At 32.5% G+C, this 14,849-nt stretch overlaps 1 protein-coding gene across 1 annotated transcript; it reads left to right on the top strand.

The window, feature by feature from the left end:
- The first annotated feature begins 1,529 nt into the window (after window positions 1-1,529).
- On the top strand, window positions 1,530-3,527 carry LOC108462977 (transcription factor HHO3). Its single transcript, XM_017762898.2, has 5 exons — window positions 1,530-2,049; window positions 2,133-2,356; window positions 2,443-2,770; window positions 2,859-2,935; window positions 3,023-3,527. The coding sequence occupies exons 1-5, from the start codon at window positions 1,929-1,931 to the stop codon at window positions 3,374-3,376; spliced, it is 1,104 nt and encodes a 367-aa protein (XP_017618387.1). The 5' UTR covers window positions 1,530-1,928; the 3' UTR covers window positions 3,377-3,527.
- The last annotated feature ends 11,322 nt before the right edge of the window (window positions 3,528-14,849 follow it).

The following is a 14,849-nucleotide window of genomic DNA, read 5'->3' as shown; positions in this document are numbered from 1 at the left end:
TGCCATATTTTCACTATACTACAAGTATTTTCGCCATATAGTTCGCCTTTTTTTGGTTATGCTGCTCACCATATACACCGTTGTTATCCCCAATGTTAATGCTAAATTAAGTGGCGGTTTTAACATTATGAAAGAAAATAATATCAAAGCCCAAATCAACATTAGTGACACGGTCAAAGAATCGAATATTGCACGCCACTGTTTCACAACAAAGCTTACTCAATAAGTTTTAATTAAAGCTTACATAACAAGCCCTCAATTACACGGGTAAGGTGTGTAAACTTATTTTAGAAAAGTCACTTTATAACTCTTTTTCAAAAAAGTGGGAGACAAATTTGTTATATAATACCTCACAAACTCGAAATTTGGTCTGCCTGGGTGATCTAGAATCTGACTCAATCAAGGAAGGGATGTTATCTAGCTCACCTTTCTGCTAGCTCACCAGTTAGTCACTCCCTAGCTCACCACCTCCTTGTTCTCATAACGGCAAGGATACAAATCCAAGGAACCCCTTAAGGGATACGTGTCAGGTCTAAGGGGATAACATGTCTTCATGCACGACACCTAGTTATCCCCTAAGACGTTCCATCAAAGAACCATGCCTTACAAATACGAGTAATCCTAAGAGAGGGGAAGGGGGAAAGGAACCATCAACAGAAGTGTAGACAAAATAAATGGTGTCATAATCCTAAGAGAATGGGATGGGGGAAGGAATCATCAACAGAAGTGTAGACAAAATAAATGGTGTCATAACAATGGTCAAGTTTCTCTATCAATTTGGTGCAATGAAAGGGGTTTTAGCTCTTAATCTTACCAAGAAGGAAGTCAGGTTTTATACTACACTAACAGAAAGGGAGAGGGACAGAAGAGGGGGAGGAGGCCGGTAGGGGAAGAGGAAAGGAAAAGGGTTATTTTTATTTTTATTTGATATTAATATAATTATTAATATAAAATTTAAATATATTATAATATTTTTAAAAAATATTTATGTAGTTTTATATATTTTAAAAGTTTATAATTTATTTTTTAATAATATTTTTATTTTTATATGATTTTTAAAATTTTTATTATATTTTAAAAATATTTATGTATTTTATATATTTTTGAATTTTTAGGTTTAGGATCAAATTGAGACAATTTGTAAATTTTAAGGGTTAATTCTTTAAAATTATGACTAAAATGACATAATATGTAAAAGTTAAAAGCTAAATTTATTATTATACAAAATTTTGGAAATAGATAAAAATCAATCTTAACTAGTTGGATGGTCAATTTAAAAAAAAAATTCATAATTAGATGACCATTTTAAAAAGATCATAATTGAGTGGCCAAAAAAGAAGATAACCAAAAATTGGGTGACTTGTGGTGAATTTACCCAATTTAGAAAGGGGTGATTGATGATTTTGATCTTATCTGAAAATAAAGAGGAAAGGGCTAAATGATGACGTCACTGGCAACTCACCCCTAAACGACAAAATCGAATCACTTTGGAATATTCATCTCTCTCTAACCAAAAAACCGAAACATGAAAGATTCGTCTTGTTATGCGACGGGCCGACGGCACGACTTTGATGTTTTTTTTTTGCCCTTTCTCTTTCTTCCATTTTCTCGCTTAATTTCCTTCCTCGATCCATAACGTTATCTTTTATTTTCTCTCTAAAGTAAACATTTTTTATCTTTTTCTTGGTACCAAAGTTTATTCTCCTCATGATTCTGTTTATACTTTATATCCTTTTAGAAAAAAAAATATCACAACTAATTCCCTCGACTTAGCGTCTCTCATCTTGTTCGGATCTCTCTATGCTCTTTGGTTTGAAACCAACCCTTTCCCCTCACATATATTTATATCATCCACTGTCTCTGAAAATCTCGGTGTGGAAGAAATAAAATTACTTTTTTAAGTAAAGAAAATTTCCTTGCTATGAGAGATGGATTACGCTCAAAAAATGCGCAAATGCCATGAATATGTGGAAGCTTTAGAAGAGGAACGACGAAAAATCCAAGTCTTTCAACGTGAACTTCCTTTGTGTTTTGAGCTTGTCACCCAAGGTTTGTGCGTTCTCCACTGACCATTCATTTAATTTCTTTTCCTTTTTATTAAAATTTGTGTTTGGGTGTGTGTTTTTTAATAGCTATTGAGTCATGCAAGAAAGAGATGTACATGCAAGGTCAATCGGAGTGCTCGGAACAGACATCGAGTGACAGTCCTGTTTTGGAAGAATTTATCCCCATCAAAAGAAGCTGTAATTGCTCTGAGGAAGACGATGATGATGATGATGAGAATGTTGCTGCTGCTGATAAAAAGAAATCTGATTGGCTTAGATCTGTTCAGTTATGGAATCCACCCTCCAAAGAGGTAACCTTTTTTTTTTTTTTTGGGGGGGGGGGATTTTTCTTTAATTGCAAAAGAAAATATTTAACAAAATTTGGGTTTTTTTTTAGGATGTGGGTAAAACTGGAAGTGGGGTACAAATGAAGGGAAATGGTGGAGCATTTCAGCCGTTCCATAAAGAAAAAGGTAATGTAGAGAAGAAGAGCGTTGAAGCAGTAGGAAAAGGCAATGCTTCGGCTACAGCAACCACTACTACGAGTGCTTCTACGACAGAAAGTGGGAGCAGAGGAATAGCAGCCGACGATGGAAATACTAATAAAAAAGTAGAGAAAGGGCAGCAGCAGCAGCAGCCGCCTCAGAGAAAGCAAAGGCGGTGTTGGTCGTCGGAGTTGCATAAACGCTTCTTGCATGCTCTTCAGCAACTCGGTGGTTCACATGGTGAGTTTTGTCATTTGCAGTGTGCAATTTATTTCGATTTCTTTGTAGTAGTTGTTGTTGTTTATGTAAATGGAATTTGTTTTTGCAGTGGCTACGCCTAAGCAGATTAGGGAGCTGATGAAGGTTGATGGACTTACAAATGATGAAGTTAAAAGCCATTTACAGGTTTGTAATTGTTCTATACTGATTTAACTCATTAACTACTAGATTTAGGGTGGCATATATAGCTAATGATCGGTTTATTTGTTTCAGAAATATAGATTGCACACAAGGAGACCAAGCCCTAGTATCAACAGCAATGGCAACAACCCACAAACACCTCAATTTGTGGTGGTTGGAGGAATATGGGTGCCTCCACAAGAATATGCCTCGGTGGCTACAACCGCAGTAGTATCAGGGGAAACCAGTGTGACTCCAAGTCCGAACAGCGGAGTCTATGCCCCGGTGGCCGTCCCGTTGCCGACGCTAGCTAAACCATCAGTGCAAAGACTGCAACGATCACAATCTGAAGATAGAGGTAGTCATAGTGAAGGGAGAGTTCACTCAAATTCACCATCAACATCTTCCTCTACTCATACTACAACAGATGGGTTCTCTGCGTTTTAGTTATCTTACTGTACATTTTTTTCATTTTCACCTCTAGTAGAAAGTTCTATATGAAAATAACCGAGTTTTTGGCATTTTTTTACATCTTCTTGCGCTTTGTTCAGTGTATATCATCCTTGTTTAATAAAAGCAAAGCATCCTTTTGGGTAAATTACTTACTCAAGTTTTTAAATCTCAATATTTATATATTATGTTAATTTATTCTTAATTTTAAAAAAATTAACTCTTAAATTTACATTTTGTGAATTTTACTTTTTTACCCTTCACCTAAATTTTTTTAAAATTTATCAACTAAATTGATCCAAAATATATAAAAAATAGGAATATCCAAAAATCTAATGTAATAATTTGTATCTTCTCTAGTTCTATTAAAATTAACCTCGAATATTACAAAATAAAAGTAAAATTATAAAAGAAAAATTTAAATTATGTAATATGTAAATGTTCATGGTTAATTTTTTATAAAATTAAGACTAAATTGATACAAGATATAAATATTAAGGGTTAAAATTGTTATTATGTCAATTTTAAAACTGTAAAGTTATCTATTTATCCATGACTATAAAAGAAAATTTGTGAAAAAAACTAAAAATTAGATGACCAGCAATACCAATATAATAAGTTTCCAATGTGTATTTAGCATAGTCCAAAAATATATATTGAGAGTGAAAATAAGGGTAAACAAAAGGTATGGTGTTTATAATGAGAGGCATGCATGCATAGGAGTTGGGGGAATATTCTGGTTCTTGAAGAATAAAATTGAGCAATGAAACGGATTGATGTATTAGTTATTGTTTAGAAAGCAAATTGAGATGTTGTCGTATCATAATTGTCCAAAGTATATTCCATATTAGTTTAAGTTATCTTGAAGGAGAGGCCAGAAGGGGGCATCTATCTATCTATACTATTAAACAACATATATATTTGATCCTAAGAATCTTAGGATCGATCCAGGATTTGTTTTGTTTAATATCTTACTTTGTTTCCTAATCAATAACTTCAGCGTCTCTTGGTTGAATGTAAAGGCCAAATGACCCTTTCCATCCCCATAAAACTGGTCACATTTAATTATTAAATGAAGCACCAAAAAGGGTCATTTCTTGGTTTCTTGTTTCTTGATGACAGAATATTCGGGACACCAAACTTGGCAGTTCCAAAAATAAATACCCAATCACATTTTGTTTCTTTTGACCAAGTTCTTGGTTACCCTTTTTATCTTTTATTTCTAGGGGCTTACCAAATGCAAATGCCCCATAACCTAACATGCAATGCTAATAGTAGCCCCCTGTTCCACAAAAACAGGACCTTATAAGGCTTGCTCTTTCTCTCTGCCTCGGTTTTCAGATGATAATAAGGTTTCGCATTCACAATCAATAATAATTAATCATCAATTTATTCAAATTTTGATTTGCTTTGATTACTTGTGATAAAAAAGAAAATCATTTATTATATATCTATTATAATAATTAAATATAAACTAAAAGTACAAATTTAAACTTGAAATTCAAAAGTTAAGAAATAACTTTTGTAGAAAAATAAGACTTCTTCAAGATAAGCGAAAATTATTCATTTTCTTTGCTAAAAATAAATCATAGGATAAACTAAATATTACCTTTTGAATTAGCTTATTGCTAACCTATGTGTAAAAAATAATACTCCGTCGTATTGATGTTTACACATTTTTCAATTTGATATTGATTTTAAATTTGTCAATATCCAATAAAGACTAAATTTATTAAAATTTATGAAATTAAAACCAAATTGACAAACTGTTTAAACATTGAAAGTTAAATTTATTATTGTAACAATATCATTATTTTCATATGATAATTTTAACTTTTACTCACGATAATTTCAATATGATATGTGTGATTCTACCATTGATATGAACTATTTACAAATACTTCCTCAAAATTTAATCTCAAACACAAATTTGAAATGAAATGTAGAAGTGAGCTAGTCTTCAAATTTAACTTGATTTTAGTGAAAAAAACAAAACATATTTTTGCATTTGTGCTCTACAACTAGAGGTGTTCATGGGTCGAGTCGAGTTTGGGCGGGCCCAACCAAAATTTTAGGACTATTTTCTAGGCCCAGCCTGACCCGAAAAATAGGCCTAAAATTTTGCTCAAACCCTGCCTGGATAAAAATGCTAAAACCCGGGCTCGGTCCGTATTAATTTTTTTATATAATTTTTTTTTAAAAATATGTATACTTAAATAACACTAAAATAGGTGCAACTTAACAAGCAAATACCTCTAAAATATTAGCAACATAATAGTGAAATGGTAGGAAAATTGTGAAAATAACAATAAGAAAATAACAAGAAAATAGTAAAAAAAAAACAAGAAAATAGTAGAAAAAGTAGTTTTTTTTTTTTTTTATATTCAGGCCGGGCTCGAGCTAAAAAAGCCTTACCCAAGGCCTAACCCATTTTTTAAACGTGCCTTATTTTTTTGCCCAAGTCTATTTTTTGGGCCTATATTTTCACCCAAACCTCCCACTTTTCGGGCAGACCTTCGACACGGCCCATGAACAGGTCTACCAACAACGAGAGGAAGAATAAACAAATAAATAAAACTGGCATTAATTAGCCACGTGGGAGGAAGGCCATTAACATGGCAAATTGATGATCGGTTTCCACAAATGCATATTTTTTTTAGTTTAAATTTAGATTTGTTCATAGGCCGAGTCGAGACCAACCAAAATTTTAGACTCGAATCCGATCCGAAAAGCAAGTTTAAATTTTTGTCTAAACTTGATCTAAATTATAAATACTAAACTCAGACCAGACTCGATCCAACCCATATTAAAAGTTAGCTAAGTGACTTTCAAGGAATTACCAGTGTTTTGCTAAGTGACTCTATTGGCACTAGTCTGTAATAGACTTTGATCTATATATCTATGATAATCCATCTCTCCAGGTTACTTTATTTTACCCCAAAAAGAACTAATGCCAAAATTTTATGTTTCTTACATGTTCTCAACACCAAAAATGAAGCCTGACCTTCACTTGCTAAACCATAACCTGACATGCTTTCAAAGAGAATGTCAAATATCACAGTGAAAATGTTTGTAACACATTAAGTTATTTGGAATCTTTATAGTAAATACATGGGTAAATGTAGACAAAAATCATAGTGATTTTAAGTGGTTTAAAACCTAAATTCATTCGCTTATTTTCACAACTATGTCCTAGCTAGCTTCTAGAAGACAATCAACTAACTATGAAGAAAATATAAGACAGAAATCAATCATTGCTTGGTATGGTTATCAACTCTTGTCCAATTAATGAACTTTAATTACATTATACATTCATAAAAGGGTAGATTTTGTTAAAAAAAAATTAGAAAAGATAGCGTAAAGGAAAAGCTTATGGCAGAAGAGGAAAAAATTGAGTAGTTTCTTCTCTTTTTATTTCATTTGGTTGATAAATAGAACCAGTTCCCTGTTAAGCTGGTATAGTAAACTGATTGCCAATTGCCAAGCACAAATAACATACATAGTCTTTCCCTATCTTAAAACTCAAAATATATGAACTGTGAAAGCAACATGAAAGTATGGTCTGTATAAACCGAGCAGACTAGTGGGACAGTGACGGTTAGAGCGAAGAAGGCGATAGAGAAAGCAACAATGGTAAATGCTGGTGACAGAGGAAGCAACAAGAAGATGAACGACACAAGTCGAAACACTAATGGGCTAGAGTGGGACAACACAATGGTGATGGGTGCTGACGATAGAGGGAGCAGGAGTCGAAGTGGTGAGAGAGAGACGAATGGGCAACGGTATTGGAGGTGATTGGTGAAGGTGGTGAGTGGCGCTTAGGGGTTTTGTTTTTAGGAACTTATAGTGATTAGGGATTGGGAATAACTTAATATAAGTTAAAAATTTTAGTTTGAAATTTCGAGCCTAGCCGGGCCCGGGGTGAAAAACCTTGCCCGACTCGTTTAATAAAATGAGTCTTACTCTTAAGCTGAAGCCCATTTTTCAAGCCTATATTTTTTCTTAAACCCTTCTACACTTCAGGTGGGCCCTCGAGACCCGACCCATGGACAGGTCTATTTAAATCTAACTAGAATTTGGTTTTATAAATACAATTAGAAATTATTTCCTACTTCAAGTAAAAGTATTACTAACCAATCCTATTCAAACTTCAACTCGAGCCATTATAAATACTCTTTTTGGCTCTTTTAGATTAAGTTTTGCTAACCAAAGCAACTCTAAAGTTTGGACTAGACAATTTTAGTTTTTATTTACGTCCCTTACATCATCACTATTTTTTTTTACATTTTTTTAACTCATTATGGTACACTTCAAAGATCACAAATAATATTTAGTCATCCTTTCCCAAGAAAATTAGAGCATTAAACAAGGATCACATTTTCTTATTGGCAAACCTTTATCTGGTAGGTATAGACTATCATGAATCTCGTTCGACTTCCCGATTTCTTTGAAATGTTGGTTCATGAAACTTTCTGAATCAATACTGAATTTTCCAAACGCAAGGAGTCTTTGATTAAATCTCTATACTGAAAGTACCGTGAATGAAAGTTTAGTCATACTAAGAAGCCAAATTATATCTGTAGAAGCTTGTGGAGGAACCGACTTTAAGATTTCTAGAGACATCAACTATATGATAGATATTGGAAGTGGGCCAAAACGTGCTATATCATTTTTCCAAGACTTTAGCAATGGCTGAAGTATATAATGTTGTCACTACAGCAGAACATGTTTTTAGGGCTTTTTTTGGGCCTTTAGCGACACTAAAAAAATGCCGCTAAAGACAACACCGCTAACATTTTGATGTGTTTATGTAAAAAAATGCCGCTAAAGAACACGACTTTTAGCGGCTTTTTTGAAAAAGCGCCACTAAAGAATGTGACCTTTAGCGGCGCTTTTCACACAAACTCCGCTAAAGAACATGACCTTTAGCGACGCTTTTAACAAAAACGCTGTTAAAGAACATGAGCTTTAGCAATGCTTTTACAAAAACGCCACTAAAAGTCATGTTCTTTTGCAGCATTTTTACTAAAAACACCACTAATTTTAGTAAATTTTGTAATATCCTATTTTCATTCATATACAACCATTCCTATAACATCAAATCCAACCAATAACAGTAAATCTAAATGATAATTCAAATATCCAACGAAAGATATATTATCTAAATTAATAACTGAAATAACAAAATATTCTTACAGTAATGTTAAAAGTTATATTGTTAAAACATTCTTACAATAAGAAAATAAACGTCTAAAATGGTGGATTCTGCGACTGCTGAAACATCTTCATCATATTCTAAAGCTATAGCTAGAGTTCGTTGTATTTTCTATTTTGCTCTGTTTCCTTCGCTGCTGCCTCCTTTTTAAGTTGTAGCTGGGGTTCTTCATATTTTCTTTGAACCTCTGCTTCTCTCGATGCTGCATCCGCTTTAAGTTGAGCAATTTGCTCAACTGTGCTAGCTTGCATCTGAGCCATCTGGTCTCTTAACCTCTGAACTTCAGCTTGAGCTTGACTCTCCGAAGGCATGTATTGCTGTAAGCCGGATCCAAAATATTGGGTTAGGTTAACACCAGATCCTTGAAATCAAACCCGACCATACCTTTCAGGACCTAAAACTTCAGTAATATTTCTAATATCAATGTCCTCAAGATTAACAGAACTATCACTCGAAGCAATCGCTTCATACTCCGCCTTTTTATCTTTTAGTTTCTCTTAATAAATCAATCAAAGAGTTAGAAACACTATATATATAATAAAAACAAATGCAACATAACTTAACATTATTTAAAACTACTAACGCATTTAATTAAACCAATATAATTAAACCATTATAATTAAACATTATAAATATTTAAAATAAATCAAATTTTATTAAGTAAATATACCATAATTTCTCCAGCTTTAGAAGTCATTGGAGATCCATCTTTCTTTCTATGTGTAATGTCAAAAAGCTGAAGGCGTCCAACTTTTTGACCAGACGAGAGTTCCTACAATATAGTAGTAAAAATATTATTTAATAGAAAGTAATTAATATTTGACACAATTAATAAATTCAAAATACCTCGGCCTTAACTACACAAGCAAAACTTTTCGACCATGCTGTGAAAGTGAATTTTTGTTTTTGCATGCTGCTTGTTCCAACTCGCTCACAGTCCTACATTATGAAATTATTATTACGTATATAGTAAATACTATAAACCGAAATAATTACAAGAGTTTGGAAGTACGTAATACCTCTCCTTTTTTTGAATTTTAGAATCTAACTGCATCTTCTCATTGGTACCTCAGCATTCTCAGTGGGACATTTCGCAATTTCTCTTCGAGGCTTATATCTTTCTTAAAATATTCTTTCTTTAAAGTGCTTTTATGGTCTCTCCATTTTTTTCCTAATGCCTTCTTGATATAAGTATCCTAGACCTCTAAAGCAAATCTCTCCTAAAAAAACACAAGTTTAGAAAGTAAATATAAATGAAACTTAAACCAAAGTATTATAAATTACATTCTGGTTAACGCTTATTACGAAAATAAGACTTCAATTTGCATAGGAACCTAAACACGATATACAACATTATCAAAAGTTGTAACTAAAGGTAAGAGGTGAATGAATGAATACTTTTCAAATAAATTAGCACCTTTCTATAGGATACATCCATCGATAGAAAACCGGTCCACCAAGTATTGCTTCATGAGGGAGATGGATTAACAAGTGCACCATAACAATGAAGAAAGAAGGTGGAAAGATCTTCTCCAAATTGCATAAAGTCAAAGCGGCTCGATCTTGTACTTTCTCAAGTTCTTCAACATTCAAAACTTTGACATAAATAGCTTTCATTATATTGGATAGTTCAATTATACAGAACGTCACCTTTTTTGACATACAGCATTGTAAAGCAACTGGCAGTAAATCTTGCATCAAGATGTGATAATCATGTGATTTTAAGGAATATAGTCTTTGATATTTAAGACTCACACATCGAATTATATTTGATACATATGCATATAGGACCTTTATATCCTTCAACATCATGCAGAACACTTTTTTCTCTTCCTTTGACATTGCAAAAATAGAAGGCGACAACCGATATTTCCCATTCGGAAGTACTTGGGGATGAAGATCACGCTGAATTCCCATGTCAACTAAATCAAGTCGACTCTAAAGATTGTCTTTTGATTTTCCATCGACATTCAAAATTGTCCCAATGATGTTCTCGCAAACATTCTTCTCAATATGCACGACATCAAGATTGTGGTGTAAAATGTGGTGCTCTTAATAAGGCAACTAAAAAAATACATCTTTTTTTCCACAAGTCCACCTCATTAGGATTATCCTCTTCATCAGATTCATCCCTCGATCTTCTCTTTGTTTGCGTGTTGAGTGATTGATTCATCTTCCTATAACTAAAATTGATATCTTTTAACATAAACAAGATATCAGATCCAATGGTCTGCTCAGAAGCTCCTTTGAACTCTTCAATACCGTCAAATAGAGTCCTCTAAAATCTAAATTTATGATTTCCATCTAACCACTGATGATGCCCCATATAAGAGAACTTCTTCCCATTATATAACCACTTCGAACATGTTTGCGCAACACAACAAGGACAAGCATAATGTCCGTTGGTACTCCAACCAGATAAATTGGCATAAGCCGGGAAATCATTAATAGTCCATAACAAAGCTACACATAAATAAAAGTTCTCCTTTCTCAATAAATCATATGTCTCAACACCTGCCCATAATTATTTTAACTCTTCAATAAGTGGCTGCAAATAAATGTCAATATCATTTCCAGGACCTTTCTCTCTAGGGATAATCATAGATAAGATAAAAGAAGATTGCTTCATGCAAATTCATGGAGGAAAATTATAAGGAACAAGACTATAGGCCAAGTACTGTACGAAGTGCTCATGATTTTATAAGGATTAAATCCATCAGATGCTAGCCGAAGCCTTATACTCCAAGGATCGCTTGCAAAGCTTGGAAATTTACTGACAAATGATTTCCAAGCTAAAGAATCCGCAAGATGCCTTAATAATGCATCATCGATTCGTTGATCATGATGCCACGTCATAGACTCGACTGTCTTTGATGACATGAAAAGCCTTTAAAGCCTTGGTATTAGTGGAAAATATCACAAAATCTTTACTAGCTTCTTTCTTGACTGTGCCTCACCTTCATCCTCATTCACATCTTCTTTATTCATATTCATCCAACGAGATTTACATCAAACATGACAAGACTATTGGTTTTTTCAATCACCCCAATACAACATGCAGTCATTTGGGAAACTATAAATTTTTTCGTACCCAAGGCCTAAATCTTTTATCAGTTTCTTTATATCTTTGCATGGATGAGGGATTTTTTCAAATGGAAACATATCTCTCAAAAACTCCAACAACATTGTAAAAGAGTTTCCGGTCTTCCCTTCCAAACATTTTAAGTGAAATAGACAAATGCAGAAAGACATTTTTGAATATTTTGATCCCTCGTAAAGTTCTTCATTCATTTCATTAAGTAACTTGTAGAACTTCGCCGCTTCTTTATTTGGCTCTTCATCAGGTACACTTATTCCCGTTTCGGTAAAAGCATTTCCACGAATATTACAATCATCAGATGCAATAAATTTAGGTGGAAACGCTTGCAAACCATGATTGTGCATATTAAATACATCCCGTAACATACCTTTCATGTCATCTTCTCTAACAGGCTGATGGTAAGCACTATGAGGATAAGCCGTATTAATCGTTGAAGAGGTTCTACTAGATGTACACTCTCCATAGAAAATCCATATTTTATACCCCCAAATAAAGCTATCAACAATTATATGTTCACAGACAACTTCGCGAAAATGGCAATTGATGTTGCCACACTTCTTACACAGGCAAAGAATCATATTTTCTGGCTTGCATTTTGAAATGCAAACTTTAGAAAAGTTTGTACTCCATTTCGATAGTTGTTGCTTACCCTTGACAAATTCATCCAACTCTTATCCATTTCGTTGTTCTTAAAGTCTAAAGTTGACAACAAATTACAGTTACTTAAATGTTCTCAATTGATTTAAATCATGTCATTGTACTAAAATAGATCATACATATCAAGTATCAAGTATCTAATGGGTGTAAACTAATTCAAGTAAGTTGTTTATTTATAAGTATATATTTATGTATTACGTAAGTTATATAAGTTATGATATATATTTATGTAAGTTATGTAAGCTATGTAAGTTATGTAAGTTATGTAAGCTATGTAAGTTATGTAAGTTCTATAAGTTATGTAAGTTATGTAAGCTATGTAATTTATGTAAGTTATATAAGTTATATAAGCTATGAAAGTTATGTAAGTTATGTAAGTTATGTTTAGGTTTTAATTTAATAAATACAAAATTAACCAATTTTTAAAGTTGAATTCAAACTATAAATATATAAAAATAAAATATAATTCAAATGTAAATGTAGTAATCTAATAAACAATAAAATAGTAAGAGAAAAAAATCTAATCATTGTATACCTTAAATTTCTATTTAGAATTCTTTTTCTAAGGTATCTAGTGTTAAAGTCATTATTACCAAATCACAATATACTTTGTTTGATTTTTTTGTAATAATATAATTAAAATATTAGTCACTATATTATATCAATATTAGTTTAATTTAATTTCAAAATATAAATAAATATTTAAAGAATAATATCAATAAAAGTAAATATGTAATCAATGAATAATATCAATAAAAGTAAATATGTAATCAGTCTCTATATTAATTTTTCTATATGCATTTATACGTAAATTATTTAAAATATGAATATCATAATATTTTAAAATAAAATTTATTGCTTAATTTGGTGTAATAATCTTAAAATAAATAATTGTAAGTTCATATTTAAATTATAATTTTAATATAACTCAATTGGGTATTATAAAGATTATGATATTTATATAAATATAAATATAAATATAAATATATTTTACTATGTTAATAAGTTTTACTTTTTGAATATAGGAAAAGGTAAGCCATTATTGATTTTCAACAACCTGGAATGTCTAAAAGAACTCTAACCCATGTAAAGGAAAGCAAACACCATAGATCTTGACTTGAAGCTCACCTTTAAGCAAGGTCAATGATAATATTCGATATCTATGTATTACGCATATAAGGGCATGGATATAAAATATGATTCTAAAAATACTCAAAAAAAAAAAAACCTTAGAAAAATTGAACTTTTGCATATAAAAGTTAAAAAGAGTTTTCTACCAAGGCTTAAATGCATGCATGCAACATGAATCAAAGCGAATTGACACCCAAAAAAATCATCAAAGTGCTTTAGTTTCTCATTATTGATCTTCTTGTTGATTCTATTCTCTTTCTTTTTCTTTGATCAATCAATTAACGCAAGTCTTCTTGAGATCTAGAATTCTGATGCAAAGTTAAACCTAAAGTATTGGAATTTCCACTCCATATTATATTTACACCAAAATCACAGCTGAAACTAATGAAATTTTCAGGATAAATCTAACCTCAAAAACAATAGTACCCTACCCTGGTTCATATTATGCACATCTTTAGGTAAGCTACAAAGCAACACAAGTTTATTTCCCAAAAAACATAGAACCAATAGAGGAAAACAGCTAAGAAAGATTGAACAGATAGGCCTTGTGTATGAGGAAGGAATTTATCATATACATGGATTGAAGGATTTCACTGACAACTGGACACATGTATCTCAAACATCAACAACAACAAAAAACACTTGTGCAACATGATTATTCACAACAAAAAAGAAGGAAAACTTGTTTTAGGCAAGAAAATATTAAGAACAACAACCAATCTCAACAAAAACAATATATTTTGTTTTTTAAACTATTGGAATGGAGTTTTTTTGTAAGGGTTTGACATAGACTCGGGAACTCAGTTTAACAACCAAGCCACCATAGAAGGGCAAAAACCCACTAATAGGATATGAAAATAATAGAGGAAATACTCATTAATGAAGAAAATGATCAAGGAAACAACTTACCGCTTGGTTGCGACAGAGGAATGTATAAAGTCAGTGATGCAGCAGAGGAATGTATAACAAAAAAAATTTATCATTTGATTGCGGTAGAGGACGGCGACGCAGCAGAAGGGACACTCGACGGCTATGCAGATGCTCAGGTCAGAGGCGTTGCAGCAGATGGGTGTCGATTTTGATTTGGGGGAAATTTAGGGTTTTGAGATATTTGAGAGATTGGGGAAATATTTTAGGGGTAAAAAAATGGGGTTTCGGGTATATGGCTGGGATAGAATTAGAGGAAAGCAAAACGACATAGTTTCCTTTTTACTCAAAAATGAAGGTTTGCGGCGTTTCTAACATAGCGCAACTAAAGGTTGATCTTTTGCGGCGTTTTTAACATAGCGTCGCTAATGAGACTAAAAAGGCCACTCAAAATGGCATCGTTTTGGTTTAGTGAAATGAATTTTTGTAGAAAAACACCG

The sequence above is a fragment of the Gossypium arboreum genome, chromosome 13, assembly GCF_025698485.1.
Source record: "Gossypium arboreum isolate Shixiya-1 chromosome 13, ASM2569848v2, whole genome shotgun sequence".
NCBI classification, from domain to species: Eukaryota; Viridiplantae; Streptophyta; class Magnoliopsida; order Malvales; family Malvaceae; genus Gossypium; species Gossypium arboreum.
Note: the sequence above shows the minus strand (reverse complement) of the source record. Positions and strands in the feature narration are given on the sequence as shown.